At 41.9% G+C, this 16,833-nt stretch overlaps 1 protein-coding gene across 1 annotated transcript in view; it reads left to right on the top strand.

The window, feature by feature from the left end:
* The window catches only part of PATJ (PATJ crumbs cell polarity complex component), a 132,115-nt gene that overhangs the window by 41,516 nt on the left and 73,766 nt on the right, over positions 1 to 16,833 (top strand). Inside the window, 10 exon segments of the mRNA XM_041421570.1 lie at positions 2,135 to 2,344; positions 3,140 to 3,259; positions 6,004 to 6,378; positions 7,519 to 7,639; positions 8,190 to 8,346; positions 9,348 to 9,419; positions 10,278 to 10,455; positions 11,294 to 11,404; positions 12,139 to 12,216; positions 15,268 to 15,385. Coding sequence (XP_041277504.1) covers positions 2,135 to 2,344; positions 3,140 to 3,259; positions 6,004 to 6,378; positions 7,519 to 7,639; positions 8,190 to 8,346; positions 9,348 to 9,419; positions 10,278 to 10,455; positions 11,294 to 11,404; positions 12,139 to 12,216; positions 15,268 to 15,385 — 1,540 coding nt within the window.

Below are 16,833 nucleotides of genomic sequence, written 5' to 3'. Positions count from 1 at the left end.
CCCCATCCTCAGCCAGCACCATAATTACTGGGCCAGTCCTTCACTCACAGAATTTTGTCAGCTTATCTGCATGGGTGGGGGGGGGGCGGTGAGTGCTGGGTTTGTTTCCTTCATTTTTTATCAATATAGCTAAGCCAGCAAAAGTCATATTCTGAAAGCTGTTGTGTCAGCAAAGGTGTTGTTTTGCTGAGAGAGCATTCACCCATTCAGGGAGCCAGCATAAACCTCCCTGCCACGGCAAGATGAGCCCATGGTAGGAAAACTTGCTGGTTTAGTTCTCCAGCAAAGCCTCCCTGTGTGAACAGTGCCTTGCTTGCTGGGAAGGGGCTTTCTGGATCCTGGGTCTGCAGAGATGTCCAGAAGGTTTTTTTTTCTGATTTTCAGTGGAGCAAACCCCCAGATTAAAACCAGTTCAGAAGTCTGTGCTGGTTCCAGGGTGGTTGGGGTTTGCTGGCAAGAACAAAGGGCAGCACTAACTTCAATTTTCTGCATCCAACACTTAAAGCAAAGCTCTTGTTTTTCCTTCACATTTTGGAATCCCCGTGGATTCCTCTTCTGAACTTGCTGGGCTTTGGTTCATCCCTGGAAATCTCCTGAGGGGATGCTGTTGGAAGCTCAGGGAATCCTCCCTCAGCACCAGGTGCAGCAGGTTTGGGCATGGGCAGCTCGGGCAGCTCGAGCACCTTGGCACAGGAGGTGAGCACAGGGAGCCTGCTGGGCTTGGCTGCCAGGACGTGACACTCAGGAGGAAACTTCTTGTGTGCACTGCGGATAAATTGTAAAATCATAAAGTTGTAAAAGGGCAGCATCGAGCAGCAGAACAGGAGAGAATTGTTGCTGATCTTTATTTACTTGAAACCAGCTCCTGCGTGGCTCTTCCTGCTGAACTCTAATTTCACTGCTCTAATTTCAGCCTTTTACAGATATTACAGGCATTGCCTCATATGTTTGCACATACCTTAAAAAACATGTGCCCTTGGAAAGCAGTGTACAGTCATATAAAAATAAAGAGCTTAAAAAGCATTCCTGTTTTCAAATTAACACTGAGGTGCTGAATTCTTGGTGGTCTTTGTGATTTGAATTTTGCCCTTTTTTTATCCCTCCCATGCCCTGAATAAGATGCAAGTCCTGAGGGAAAAATAGCCCACATTTGTGTATTTGGAGACCCAGTGCATGCAAGAAGCATTTCTGAACTTTATGAGCCCTTAGCAAGGGGGAGAAAGGCTATAATTGCAATCTTAAAAAAACAAATGAGGAAACAAAAAATATATTTAAAAAATTAAAACACCATATGTTTTATATATATATATATATATCTTTCTGCCAGTATATAATAATTTACAATTTCACTGGATTGAGAATAATTTTTTTAATGAGTGAAGGCATGATAGAAATGGTACAGGACACAAAGCAAAGGCTAATACAGGATAAAATATTAAGTGAAGTGGATATCTTTGCATCAGTTTACAATGTGTGTAATATTTTGTGCTTGACACTCTCTGTACCCACCACTACAGTGTTCCTTGCCTTCAGTAATAATCTTAGTCACTCTTCTGTTCCCTGTTAAGGTGGAAAAAATGTCACTTCCAGGTTGTCACGTGGAGTCGACAGCGCAGAAACGCTGCGGTCACACCCCCCACATCAGCTGCTGTTTCTTCAATATTTGGGGCTCCCATTTGGACTTCGTATTTTGAATTACATTTCTGAAGCTGCAGTGGTTCCTTTTGCCATCATTTCTTCTGCTCTGAAGCCCCTGGGTGACGTGCAGAGTGGTTATTTTCTGTGACATTAGCACGTCCCAGGCTGGATGGAGGCTGGTGGAAGGCTGCCAGCGTTGTTGTTCTGTTTGCAGCTTGGCCTGGCTGTGTCTGTGTGTGTGTAAGGAGAGGGCAGGCAGGGTGTCGGTCACCTTTCAGATCTTAGCATTTCTTAATGGATTAGGCAAGTGATGGAGTGTCTTCCTTTTTGCACAATCTAAACCTTGGCAGTGTTGGCAGACAGCGCTTTTTGAACGTCTCCGCAGGCTTCAGTAGCATCAGAGGATGAAAGTGCTTGGGTGCTCCTTACACACCCCAAACAAACATCATCTTTCAAGGCCTTCACTTGGGGGTGTTTTTTGTCATTTTCCCCCCAGGACCCCTTGGATCCAGCAGGAACAGCCATTGTGATCAGCTCCCTGGTGGCCGGCGGCGTGGCCGAGCGCAGCGGGCAGATTTTGCCGGGCGATCGCTTGGTCTTCGTCAACGAGAAGCACTTGGATGGTGCCACCTTGGCAGAGGCAGTGGAGGTGCTGAAATCTGTGCCCCCAGGGACAGTTTCCCTTGGGATCTGCAAGCCTTTAGTGGTAAGAACTGGTTTTAATTTTTATTTTTTTTTCTTACTTCATCCCAAGGCATTTGTAGATGGGGCTTGTGGGGAGAATTCACCACGCTGAGCTGCTGTGCCTTGAGAGGGCCAAAAGTCCTGGCAGATAGGCAGCTCAGTGTCCAAAACCAGCATCCTCAAGTTCCTCCTTCAGCTGGGAGATGTGCCTGGGCAGACCCATGAGCACTGTGCACAGGCTCCAGCACCTCAGCAGCCCAGTTAAACGTGTGCTGGAGCCCATTTCTCTCTCAGACACTGCTGAGGGCTTGCTTGAGCTCCATTGACATCAAAGAAAGCTACTCTGTTTGAAGTCAAGACTGTAAATTCAAGCAGAATTTCTCTTTTCTGGAATCAAGGCTTTGGAACAGTAGTTTACTGGGGAATGCTGCAGCATTGTTCATCAAGGGCACCCAAGCAAAATTAATTAAAACCCCAGTTAACAGAAAGGGCTTGTAATGCAAAGTGGTAGAGGAGTTGTGAAGTAGGAATGCAGAAAAGCTGATAAATATATTATTTCCTTTTCTAAAAATTGGTATTTCGTTGTTTATAACCTTGTATTTGTCTTCCCTTCCTACACATCTCTTTAGGTCTTAGTGCATCTGAACCAATATGTTCAAAGAATAAAAGCTGTTGACTTCTCAGTTTTTTTGCTTTCTATTTTTATAATTCTTTTCCGATGGCTGGTTCTCCTTCTCCCTTTTAATTTATTGAAAGATGTGGGATTTATTTTTTTTTTGTCGTTTTCCTGACTCATTGTTTGGATTACCTTTTTTAGGGAGAAAGCAGAGAGGAGGAGACAATGCACGGTGTGGATACCAGCAGCATCAAAAGCAGCCCTGGGTCTCCAGAACCAATAGATAACACAAATTTCTCAGTAATACTTGAAGCACCACAGGTATTTGGTTACTTTTTTGGTACAACTCCAGTTTATACAGACAGGAAATGATGTTTTAAAGTAAAAAATGCATTATGTTTTTCAGATAAGACTGAAAGTATTGGATTCCCTCTAACAGCACTTACCAATGCAGCTCCCAGACTGCCTTATCAAATTTATTATGTCATTAAAATACCTTGGGTTACCTTGGATATGAAATATGAATGCTGTGTTGTTATTGTAATCAGAAGTGGTGGGCTCAGCTTTGCACAGAAAGTAAAGTATGGAAGCAGAATGCTTTTAATTATCGTGAAGCAAAACAAGAAAGTAGTTCAGAGTATAAGGCACTCTTGAAATACTTTCTTCTTCATAGCCTTCTAATGATGTTCTCTGGAGTGATTTCTTTGCTCTTGCCTCAACTCTCCTCATCCTTACTATCTGAGAAATAATTCTGTTTATTGTGGGAGGATGTGGCATTATAGATAGTGAGAAACTCAGATACCAGGGTAATAGGCAGTAATATTGCAGCTCTCACCGGTGCAGAGCTAGAGATGTGGATATCTTGTAACTTTCATCTGTTCTCAAGTGCTTTGCAAAATTCATGCTGGCAAATGTATTCTTTTTACACCAGAAAATATGACACATAAAGGATCATGCAGAACTGCAACACAGGAAGAAAAATAAATTCCAGATTTTCATGTAGCTGAACACGTGTACCTGTCTCTGGATGCAAACCTGTTTTTAATGCTGAAATGGTAGATTAGAAGCACCAAAAGGAGAAGTATTAGAGGGTAGATGTGGGTATACTGTGAAGAAATTAGCCCGGATGATGAAAAATTATATCTACTGGTTTTCACAATGTAAAATGGCATTTGTTGTTGGAGGGGTTGCAGAGCATTTATCCTCTGCCAGCTTAGTTGGTTTTCTACTTCCTAAATAAAACCAATGTCATTAAGTATTTTTAAAGGAAATATTTTACCTTAAAGTCCTGAAACTGGAACAATCAGTTTGGACAAAACACCTGCAGGGGAATTTACTTGCATTTTGTTTTAACTCATTTGTGACAGCTTTGGTAGTAGCTAAAATTATTTTTTATTATCTTACCTGCTCACACAGGTAGCCAGGAGTGGTGTGTTCTGCTGGCTCCCACTCTGAGACACTGGCAACCAGAATTTCAGCCCCAAAATGACGGAATTTGAGGATTTTATTTGCTTCAGTGTCGTGTTTGCAGCATTCCCTGTGGTGTTGGTGGTGTCTGGTGCTGCAGTGCAGCAGTCAGGGAGGATGCAGAGCAAACTGCTGGGTCAGGGACACAAACCCTGTGTGGTTGTGGGCAGAGAAAGCTGATTTATGTGCCCTGGGCTTGGGGAAGTGTTGAGAGAACAACGCTGCAGGAGCCAAGGGAAAGGAGGTGAAAATGGAGAGAATCAGGATCTCTTCAGCCTGGGTGTTTTGTGAGATGGAGGTACATAGATCAAATGGATTAAAGGGACATTTAATGCTAGTTAAATTAATAAAATGGGCTAATTTCTGGGTTGGTGGTGTTCTGCTCTCGTGCCAGCTATCGGCTGCTTTGTTTCCTTATGCTCCTGCCTCTCTCCTGTTTTCTCCCCTGCCTCTCACTTGAGTTGTACAAACATCTTGGCAGTGTCTGGGGCTTTCCTTCTGTATTTGTACAAATGTAACAAAACAGGATCCTGACACCGAAGGTCAGGAGTGGAGCAGTGCCGTGGGGAGTCTGGGAAGGGGCAGGAAGCAGAAACAAAAACATTTTGGGGAAGGAGCCTTCAATCTGTCCATTGGTTTCGGAGTCTGGGGGCTCGGGGTGTTGAAGTTGGGTTTGGGGGTTCTTTGGGCCACAGGGACTTGGTGGCCTGAAGAAAAAAAGGGGAAAGCTCTCAGTGTGTGGCAGAATTCTGGGATAAGTGCAGGGCATAAAATCCCAGCTGCCTGTGCAGCCCCTCTGTGAGCCAGTGAACAGCACCCCATTCCATTTGGGAGAAACAGGAGTTGATGGAAGCTGGGGGAGCACGTGACAAATCCCAGGAAAAGAACTGTTGAGTGAGATCTTTCAGAGTGGATTTTAATACCTTTTCCCTCGGTTTTGTTGTTTTTCTGGTTGGTTGCTCTGTGGTTTGAGCACTGTTCTCCTTAAAACAGGAAGGTAATGAACAGTCATTTATATCCTTTTTTTTTTTTGGGTATGTGGGTCTTCCATTTCCCCTCTGCCCCAGGTTAAAAGTTGGATGGAATATCCAAGGTAGGGGCAAGAAAGTATGGCTTTTATTTGGGGTTTTTGGAGGGTTTTAAGTTGCTGACACTGTTACATAAGCAAACTCTTGGGCTGTTTATTTAGCTGATAGCATTTTAATAAATGTTCATGCATTCATAAAGCAACAGCAGATATGTCTGAAGCAGAGAGATTCTTTAACTGGATTTATATGTACTCTTTCCTATGGCTGCTTTAGTGTTAATTAATAATTTCATTCCCTAACTTCAGTCCAGATTGGTTTTTCCAAATGGCTGCAGCAGTATCTAAGCTGTGCGACTTAAATTTCTTTATGTTGAAAAAAAATAATTGCACTGTCTACTTTTGGTGCTAAAATCATAAGTCAGAGAGTCTGTTTTCTTTTAGAAAATGCAAAAGGTAGAAGATTTTAAAAATCAGGATGTACTTTTAACATGGGCAAAAAATAAAGGATAGCTTTAAAATAGTGGGGAGGAAACATGGTGTAAAATCTATATTCCTTTAATGATCTTTGCAGGGTTTCAGAGACGAGGTACCTTTTAAAGAAGAACTGGTTGATGAACCCCATTTGGACTTGGGAAGGTCATTTCAGCTTTCTCAGAGGGATGATGAGTATGGGAAGGAGTCCTGGGAGATGTGTGAGTTTCTGAAAGCCAGAGCAGAGGACGTGGAGGAGGAACGGGAAATGTTGGTGGATGAGGAGTATGAGGAGGATTCAGACTTCCTGAAGGGTGATGATGCATCAGGTGGAGAGAAGGCAGCCTCAGACAGGAACCTGGACACAGAACCATGGGCAAAGCAACTGGAGGATGCTGAAATGCAAGATTTAAGAGCCAGTGTTGGCCTGAGTACCCAAGAGTGCCTGGAAAATCCATTCAGGAAAGATCAAATGGTAAGGAATGCTGTGCTGAGCACAGATCCCTCAGGGCAGACTCCAAAGCCAAACCCTCAGCACTCTCTCTAGGCTTTTTAATTACTAGAATTTAATTTATTAAACTTTCACATTTGATTTATTGACTTGTGTACCTGTAGCAGACACCAGTCTATCCTTCTGTAAATTTTGGAAGGTTTTTCAGGTAACTTATTTCTGTATATTTACCTGCTGGAGTGAAATATGTGGTTAGTGTATTTAGAGGCATCCTGAATTTGTCTTTTTACCCAAAAACTTGTGGGTTTGGGTTTTTTTTTTTTTTTGGAAGCTGTGCTGATATGGGGCATGTCAGTAACAGCAGAATGTCACATCATGGGTTTGAGAGTCCAGAGGTTTCAGTGAAAGGAACTCTCTCTTTTCCTTATTTTTTTTAAACCCAAATCAGTTCCTTCAGCCAGATTGTGTAGTTGATTAAAAAAACTATATGATGGAAGGCATTGTGGCAAGGATAGTGGTGGATTAAGGAGTAGGAGCAGACAGGTTCAGGTAAACTGCAAAACTCTTATTTATACATCTTTCTCAAGTACTGAGAATAATTTTTTCCTTCTGATTCTTCTGATTCCCTCACCAAATAAAAACCTGATATTATCAGCCTCCCATGCACCAGCTTCTGAGGCATGTGTGCTTTTTACATGAAAAAAAATGGAGTGGAAAAGGATTTGACATCACAGCCACAGAGAATTTCAGGTTTTGTTTAGCTTGTCCCCTTAAGCAGTATGTGTATAAACAGATAAAAAGAAGTTTCTACTGACATTTTTATACCAGAGTGCACAATATTAAATTTATTTGTTCGTTACTTATAAAAAACAAATGAGCAAGAGTAAAGAAATTTTTGTCTGAATTACAGGTGAGGAGAAAGATACAGTTACTTCATATTGCAATTGCATATAACATTTCTCATGCCTCTTCTTAATGCAGTGCATAAATGAGCAGTTAGTATTTAAATGAGCAGTTAGTATTTCATAGTTACCTGAATAAATATGAATGAACCTGAAGAAATGTGTATGTTTGCTGTAAAAATTAATGTTCCTGTCAAATACCTTTGTGTAAGTTAATACCATTGCTTTCTAACTTTAATTACTTCTTTTCTCCTCTGTGAAGTGTGAAGAGAATGCTGCTGTAAGGTCACACGTTTCTGGAACCACAGCTCCCAGCAGCTACCAAAAAGACATATTTGATACTGAAACTACCCAGGCAGAAGTGAAAACTGAGATGAATTCAGGTTTGTGAGAAGGTTTCTCTTTATCTCATAATTTCGTATTTACAAATTTCAGATTTTTACCAAAACAAAAATACTTTCAAATGAGAAAATATTCAAATCAAGAGTTCTGCAGGCTCAAGGCAGTCTGGCATTAAATGGGTTTCAGCTTTATAATCTTGCTTCCTCCTCCAAATGTGACCAGTGATAAATAAATACAGAAATAAAGTGACAGGCTCTGGAGGCGACTTTAGCACAACCAGAAATTTCCAAGTGATCTGTGTGGTAGAAAATTGCCCCATATCCTGGGTTTTGGATCTGTGCTCAGATTTCTCCTTGTCAGATGGCCACAGATGGATGGTTAGGATTTGGTGGATTCATCAGAGAAATAAATTTATCAGCCTCCCTGCTTGGGAGGAAGGAGCTCCAAGCCTTGTCCAGCCTGGCCTTGAACACATTTGGAACCTGGTGGGATAAAGGGTTTAATTCCAAGGGTGAAATAATGTGCCTGGACAGAGGAAGCAAAAGTTCACATCTTCCCCCTTTTTCACATCTTCCCCCTTTTTTTCTTCAGGGACAAAGCTTCAGAGTGACTCCAAGGGGCCTGAGCTTGCTGCTGATCCAGAAGCAGTTGGAAAGGAAGCACTGAAAGAGGAGAATTCTGTTCTTCCCAAGAGCCAGGAATCTGGGAGAGTAACCACCTTAGCTCAGCCTAGAGCAGCATCAGGCAGGTATGGAGGAAGATTTCAGGTTTTGAAAGACATTTGTTTAATAATCTTAACAGTGCTCTTGCTTTACTTGGCTGAGCCATGATTAAAGGCTGTGTGGAATGCTCAGACAGACACAGAGGTCTGTGGCTTTCACAGGAGATAGAGTTTGGCTTAAGACCTGAAAACTTCCCATGTTTCCTCCCTTGAATATTGGGACAGAAATGTGCAAATGGCTCTGCCAGCCCTGCAGTGAGGGGAGTGTGGAGCTGGCCTGGAGGAGAGGGATGTAGCCTTTACTCATGGCTCCTTAAGGAGCTCTCCTCCTGGTTTTCCCTCCCCTTTGTTCTTCCTTTTGGGAAGAGCAGAATTCAGCCAGGGCTCTCAGGCCTCTGCAGGAAACTTTAGTGGAGCTGAGGAACCTTGAGCTGGCATTGCTGTGGATATTTGCTTTATCTGTCCCAGTCTTGCCCCACCAGTTTGGGGTCAGTGGGTAGTGGAGCTTTTGGAGCCTGTTGATTCCAATCCTCAGTACTCCCCTAATTTCATCTGAAATCCTCTCTCAGAGGGCAAGCAGCTCAACAATAAGGTGAGAGGATTCTTCTGTAGGGTTTAATGGAACACACAGGATCTGTTCTCCCACTTGGATCATGATCTGCTTACTGGTTTTGGCATGTTTATATCCCTCTCCAAGCATCACAGCATATTTATCAGAAAGTAAATGTTAATTGCCTAAATAATCATTTCCAATGAGTAAATGCAGTGCAGATTTGTGTATCACAGAGCAGCTTATAAATTTGGTCTGCCCATCATGTTTATTTCTGGAGCATTCCTTAAGTACATTTAAACCTAAATACAAAAATTCCTGTCTGGTCTGTTGACTCTGTACATTTGCTTTAAACTGGGCAGTGTAAGAAGGTGTTGCTGTCTCGTTGCCAGATACAAAATATGTGAGGAATTGTGACCTGGCATGGGTGATGCCTCTTTTATTTTTTATTCCTCCCCTCCCCTCTGCCCCAAATTAGTGAATTACCCGAGAGAGAAGAAGGAGAAGGAGAAGAAACTCCAAACTTCAGCCACTGGGGACCACCACGGATGTATGTTCATATGATCACATTTTTCCTTCCCATTCGCCTCATGTCTTTTTTTCTGAGCCACATTATTTCTTCTTGGGTGTTTTGTTTTTTTTTTTCCTCTCTGCCAATAACTTTAGGGTACCTGTGTACCTTGGGCTTTCCTGAAGACAGGGAATTTTTAACAGATGTTCAGCAGAATTCTGCCTTCTATTTATACAGCTGACTTGGGAGAGCTTGGCTGGTTTAGGTTGTGGATGACCTACAAGTTCTTGCTCATTTAATAACTATTAGGTGTGAACAATGCACACAGTGCTGGGCTGTCTCCCTTTCCAGGGGTTCCCTGCTAAACCCCCATGGCAGCATTCCAAATTGCCAAGCCAACCTTTTCAGCCACGTCCTTGTTGTATTGTTAACATTTTTAGGTGAGCTGTTTTTATGGTCCCAAGTAAAATATGATCAGAAAGCTGCTGCTTGAGCTGATGAATGTGCACTGAAGTCAGTGTTCAGAAAGTGGTATGAAATACTTCATTATTTGTCTAACGTGCCACTTGCAGGGCTTCCCATTCCCAGGCACTTTGCTCAAGCTGAAAGGGGATGAGTGTTTACTTGAAGATCTGACTTTCTGTGAAATAAAAGCCTCTGCCCAGTGGGCATGGACTGGCAGCAGGATTTTGCTCTTTTTGTGGGGTGAGATCTGCTCAGGGTGCAAAATCAGCTCTGCTGAGAGCATTCTCAGGCTTCTGACTTTATCCCTTTGCTCTGTTAAATCTTCTTGAAAGACCAGGAGCTTACATTTATTGAAGGCTTTGCATTTGTAGTTTAAAAAAAAAAAAAACAAACCTGTTTGAAGCTCTTGAAACTACCACATATTTTTTTCAGTGTTGAGATCTTCAGAGACCCTGAGGTGTCTCTTGGAATCAGCATTGTTGGTGGACAAACTGTCATAAAGCGCCTGAAGAATGGAGAAGAACTTAAAGGGATCTTTATCAAACAAGTTTTGGAAGACAGCCCAGCAGGAAGAACAAGGGCTTTAAAAACTGGAGATAAAATACTTGAGGTAAATGGAGATAAACCTTCCTTTTTAGTCTAAGAAATAAAAATTGTCTCAAACAGCTTTGGGTGGAGAGAGGAACAAAATACTGCCACCACTTCATGAGGTATTGACCACACTTTGTTTTGAAAACCAAAGGAAAGCTCTAGTGGTGTTTCCTTTTTTTTAAGGTCTTACTATGGAGCTCTTTTAACTTTCTCCTCTGTATTTAAGAAAAGATGTATCCTGGTGTCTGAGGGGGAAGTGAAAAAAATGGGAGTGTCCTCCTCCTGTACAAATGAGGAATAAGTTACAGCATATCTGTGGGCATAAATTTAATATATACAAGGACCCAGAGTGTTCATACTGAATTATGGGCTGTTATTTTGTGTGTGTGTGGATTTAGAGTGGTTAACTGATAACCACTGTTTGGGATAAATCCCTGATTCTGGCAGGTGCTCTGGGGGAAAATGTCATTCCTGCCTCTCACCTCTGGTTGATTTTTTTTACTCATTTTTCTCCTAATTAATACTTCAGAATCTGGGGTGCCAAGCTGATAGTGCTGTTCAGGTTTAGTTTACAAACAGGTAAAACCTGAAAGAGTTAGATCTAACGTTATGTAACACTCTGACATTCTTATTCCTTATGTTTTTATCTAGAAGAATTGGTTTGGGCAACATATGGCCATCTTTTAATTATGAATACCAAGTAATACACTTTTCTTTAAGCCATCATCGAAACATACTTTACAAATAATTACTCTTGACTGTTTTTGATGCCTTCCTCAGATACACCAATCTCCTGCAAGTGTGTGTGATGCCTTGTAATGACTCTGTACCTAACAAAAATAAACACTGTTTATCAGGTTTCTGGGGTAGACCTACAAAATGCCACCCACAAGGAAGCAGTAGATGCCATCAAGAATGCAGGAAATCCTGTGGTGTTTGTAGTCCAGAGCCTGGCTAATGTACCAAAAGTAAGTTTATTTATATTTTTGTTCCAGAACTTAGTAAATGCATAACATGCATCTTATTTTAAACTTGGCCAAACCCCTTTCAGCCATTTCTGTCAATTTGTGTGTCCAAGGATGGATCCTTTCAGTCAGTTACAGACCAGTTGATTGATTGATTACTTCTCTGGTCTAACTGGAAACCTCATTTGTCTAATTTACATGGAGTAGATGTAAATCTGTTGACTAGGTGTTAATTAACTCTCCCACCTGTGTAGTAAGAGTCTGGCCCTGTGCATTTTAATTTGCCCATATTTCATAATCTAGAAATAAACTCTGTTATCCAGAGGAGCAAAGCTGGAATTAAAATTAGTCAGATTCACACCAGCAGCAACTTGTGAAATGTGTCACCAGAGGGACCTGAAACAGTTACCTGGGAGCAAGTTAATTTCCAGGAGATTTGAGGCATCTCCTCATCTTTGAGGCCAAGGCAAGAAACTTTTTAAAGCCTTAATAAGAGCAGGTATAGAATTCTACCTGCCTGAAGTACACCCAGAAACTCCAAACTTTTGATGTAAGAATGTAATTCAGTAAATCCAGTGAAAGAATGTAATTTACAGACTGCGCTGCAGTGCCCTTTCACACTGGGCAGAATGCAGAGTGCACTGGGGAGCTTTGTTGTTGTCAGGAGCTGATTTTGGATGTTTGTTTTGCAGATATAATTCTCTCTCTAATGTGGGTAATGTTACATTGGTTTTTAGGTGGTTCCTCCTGCCCAGCCTAAGGGAATCAAAGTCAGCAAAGATCAGGATGCAGACAAAGAAAATAAGAGTGATAAGGTATTTATTCCATTCAGTGCTGTACCCAGGTTTTACTAAATCAAATGGTATAATAGCATGTATTCTAACTCTATGATAAGCTTCTTCCCAAGTCTGAAATTAAATTTGAAGTGTTTTGTTGAAATATCTTTGATTCTACGACTTTTTGCCAAATTCCTGCCAAATATTCTGACATTTATTCTGTGGGTGTCTGCTGGGTGCTGAAACCCTGTACTTAGCACAGCTCCTCACTGTCATCTGTCTGAAGTACCTGGTTTGCTCCGTGTGGAGGCAAATTGATTCCCTTTGTTCAGCAGAAACAGAGCAGTGGCAACATGTACACAAATAATATCCTCAGTGTGAGGCTGCCTGGAATCCAGTGAAATCACCTTGTGGGATGATGAAATCCACAGTCTCCTGCATTTCCCACAGCTGTGCAAAATGAGGAAATGACCGAGGGGGTCTGTGGCTGCTCAGCTAATTGTGAGGCAGTTACTGCACAGTGACTTCCAAACTGCTTCACAGCAGAGAAGTTTCTCTTTTAAAAGAGAAAAAACTCTGTTTGGTAGAAAACAGGGAGTTTGTGTTAATAAGGGAATAAGGGAAAAATCTAATTTTACATTTTCAGCTGTTTCAGTCTCATGGCCTTGGTGTTTTCCTGTGGGATTTGTCCTGACTGAGCAGTGTAGTTCAGGCACTTTGAGGGTGTGAGAGCAGCAGGAGCAGAGACAGAATTGATGCAGACAATAAGTTTTGCCTGGTGCAGTTTAACTACAAATAGGATGAAGTTTCCATTTGATCCTGCTCAGCACTCTGGTGTTTGTTGGGTACTTGAGAGGACCCTTTTACCTCCAAAACTTTTTGTAAGGCTCCTTTCAGATCCCATCAGGGACAAGAGCAGCGAGGCTCACTTATCAGAAAAGGTGTTGGAAGACATGCTTTCATGCCAGAGGATAATACTTCCAATGAAGCACTTACAATCCCCTTTTCTTGTGTGTGTGTTTTTATCTATATTTCTAATCTCAAAAGCTCTCATCCTCTGGCAACGTGCTGCCTTTAATCTGCAGCACTCCGGTGTGTCGCGTTCTGCGGCGTTCCGAGGTTAAAGAGGGAGCCTAATCTTTTCCAGACCTTTTTCATCTATTGCTGCTATAAACTGGTGGGTGGAATATAGAAGAGCTCCAGTGCATAAATATGTAGCTCCTTTTTGGCTTTGAACATGGGCTCACAAAGCAGTGGCAGTGCACTTCTGTGGGGCCGTCTCGGAGTTGGGAAGAGTTGCTATTAGTGGATTATTAGTCCACATCCCTATAGGGAATCACTGATATTTCTAGTCCAGTCTTCAGACACTCACAAAAGAGTTTGAAAGCAGCCACATCCAGCTGGAAAACCTGCCTTTTCCTATATCTTTTGAAATGCTGGGGGTTTTTCTCTGATTTGTTGGCGTTTATCCTCCTCTATTGATCTGTTTGTTTCAAAATGAGCACTTTAATTTCTAGAAAACCACTTAAAACAATAGTGGACTAGCCAGATGTTGACATTATTTTGCTGTTGGCCGTGTGAACTGTGCTTTTGCCTCTGTGTTGGTATGAAAACGTGGTGCAGTGGAGGAGCCAGGCACAATTTTCTTGTCTGGATTTTCAGTGGGACAGGAGGGGTAAGAGATATTTGTCCCTCTGAGAAAACTGCTGGGTAAGCCTGGGTGCCTCGTGTAATTTCACACAGATTTTCTAACAAAAGTTTAAGGTCTAAAAAAGCCAAAAGGTCAACATTAGGCTGTAAGTTATTACTAAATTACAACAATAATAAAGTGGCTCATTTGTCATAGGCAGCTGAGAGTGAGGCTGCAGATTTTCCATTTTTACCTGCTCAGGAAAGCAGAACCCAAATCCTCCCTTACTTCCTGGATCATCTGGATTTTGCACACTTCTGTCTGTGCTGGCTTCAAGAAAAAAGTAGGAGGCACCATTAAGTGTGTTACATCCTTTTGGAAAACAGCTGTTGTGCTTCCAAGTGCTCTCACTGCACACTTCTGCTACTGGTGGATTGAATTAATTCCATTTATTGTTGTGTTCTGTGTTCAGTACACTGCTTTCCTGTTAGTTTTTTAAATGGATGAGATGACAGATATTTTTACTTCTCCAAATTTTCCACATATTGGAGCTCACTACTTCCACCATTCTACACAAATTCAGCTTCAGGAATTTAAAAATCAATACGCAGGTTCAGCTTTCATTGCACACAGTGAAAAAAAATGAAATATTATCCTGGGCTTGATGTGTTTGGGTGTTGTGTCATATTTCCCAGCCACAGAAGGAATTAATTACAGGAATTCTGGGTGCTCTAATGGCATCTGCTCCCTGGTGTTCCCTCTCTAAAGTGCATCCTGCTGTTAGCAGTGGGCTTGCAGGGGATGCAGCTGAGCATCGTTTAGTGGAGCAAACCAAGGCAGGACCCAGTTCCTTGGAGCTGTGAAACAATTGCTGAGCTGAGCCAGAGCCTCTCCAGCCTCAGAGCCTGCTCTGTATTCCTGCCATGCGCCGCTATATGCATCATTATAGGAGCTGCCTGTATTTATGTGAGGTAATAGAATTTTATTGGGAGATATAATTCAAAACCTTTATTAAATTTACGCCAAAACACGGACGGGCTGTGGTGTTTAAATATTCATGGATGGACTAAGAGGATTGAGTTCTTATTTTATATATTTTTTTAAAAATTGATGTTTATCAGCACCAGACAGTTTTGTTATGGAGGCTTATAAGAAACAGGGTATAACTCAATGTTTGTCTTTTACCCCTTTTTAATGTTCAAACTTTGATGCTTTTGGCAATACACAAGTATTTTATCAACAAGTAAATGTGCATGCACAATTTTAAGTGTTTTAGTTTCTTTTTCTTGATGTTCAGTGTCACTTCTTGCTCTGTTTTCTTGCACAAAATCCTTTGCTGCAGAATTTAGCATTGTAATTAAGTGCTGTGTCTGTGCACATGCAGTGCAACAAACAATGGGATTTTTTTGATGTTCTCAGAGGTTACAAAACATGTAACTCATTGTCTTTGAATCCATCAGAGAAAATATGGGGCTCCACCTCCCATGAAGCTGCCACCTCCTTACAGAGCCCTCGAAAGGCATCACACAGAGGAGGCTGCTCTGGGTGAAGAGGAGGATGAGGATGCTTGTGCAGAGGGTGAGTACTGCTCCAATCATTGCACCACATCACATCTGTGGGACACAATCAGCTGCTGATAAACCTTTTATTGCCTGTGGGAAGTGGTGCTCAGTGTGGCCACAGCATCAGTCCTCAGCCTGGTTTGTAACTCAGATGGTTCTTCTCCCCCACCAGGTCCCAGAGCTCAGCTCTTCTGAGGAGATACAGGAAGGGCTGAATTTATTTTCAGCCCCAGAACATCCAGGCTGTGTCTGGAGGGTTTGCTTGGGCAGAGATGTCAGCAGTGACTGGGGATATTCTGTTTTCCTGCTCTGATTTCAGTGGTAGTCCAGCAGTTGTAGGTTGAGGACCACTGGTGCAAAAAACCAGAAATCCTGGAGCTGATCCCAGGCAGTGCTGTTCAAGCAAGATGGGTTCCTTTAAAAAGAAAAATCTGCTGATTTGTTGTTTTGGTGCTCTGCTGAAGACGGGATTCCCTGGTTTTGTAGCACTCTGCATGTTTTGTTGGTGGTTTTTTTGTTTTTTGTTTTCATTTGCAGTTGTCCCATTTTGGGTTTGGCAGTGGTTTGTGGTGATGCTCACTCTGTGGAAGGGCAGGGACCTGAGGAGTAGGAAGCAGTGCAAGTGGAGAGCTCCTGGCAGCATGATTTAGATTCCAGCTGCTTTTGAATCACAACTTTGGTTAATTACAACTTTGGTTAAATGGAATATTATTATCCATAGTTTATCTTGCAATAAAATATTTAGGAATACTGAACTTGCAATTAGGAGTCCTAAATTACTTTCTAAAATCAGTTACTGTGGTTTGTGTGGTTTTTTTTTTGTTTGTTTGTTTGTTTGTTTAAATCTTTAAGCTCCTTTATACCAAATCAGCATAAAATCAGGTGAGATGAGGCCTTGACCAGCCTGGTCTAGTGGAAAGTGTCCCTGCCCGTGGCAGGAGGTGGAATGAGATGATCTTTAATGTCCCATCCATCCCTGTGACATTCTGTGATTCTGTGTGGGCTTTTGTTGGGGTTTAGTTTGGGTTTTTTTTGTTTTTTTTGCTACAGTGATTTTTCTCATCATCTTGAGCTCTCAAACAGACTGGGTAAAGCTCCAATTGTAACAAACTCATTCCAGCTCGTTATTGAAGTTCTAATTCCCAGTTAAAGGATAGAGGTGATAAGTAGGCTGACACCTGAGTTATCTAATTAGGATATGCCTCAATCCAAGTGCTTGCTGGGCCTAAGTTAATACTTTGCACAGAAGTAATTCCTTATTCATGGGCTTGGTCATTTTTTAGCTCTCCTGCCATCCCTAATGATATTGCTGGCTGAGGCTGGAAGCTGAAAAGGTAAAGCTGCTGCTGATATTAAATTCATCAATCCTACCAGACTTGGCAGCAGCACACGGATCTATTCAGGGGAATCTCCTCTCTTTCCTTTCTGCTGACTGAAGTTGAGTGTTTTGCTGTAGCCATCTTT

The sequence above is a fragment of the Onychostruthus taczanowskii genome, unplaced genomic scaffold, assembly GCF_017590055.1.
Source record: "Onychostruthus taczanowskii isolate IOZ18803 unplaced genomic scaffold, ASM1759005v1 scaffold7, whole genome shotgun sequence".
In the NCBI taxonomy this organism is placed as follows: Eukaryota; Metazoa; Chordata; class Aves; order Passeriformes; family Passeridae; genus Onychostruthus; species Onychostruthus taczanowskii.
This window is presented reverse-complemented; position numbering and strand designations above follow the sequence as displayed.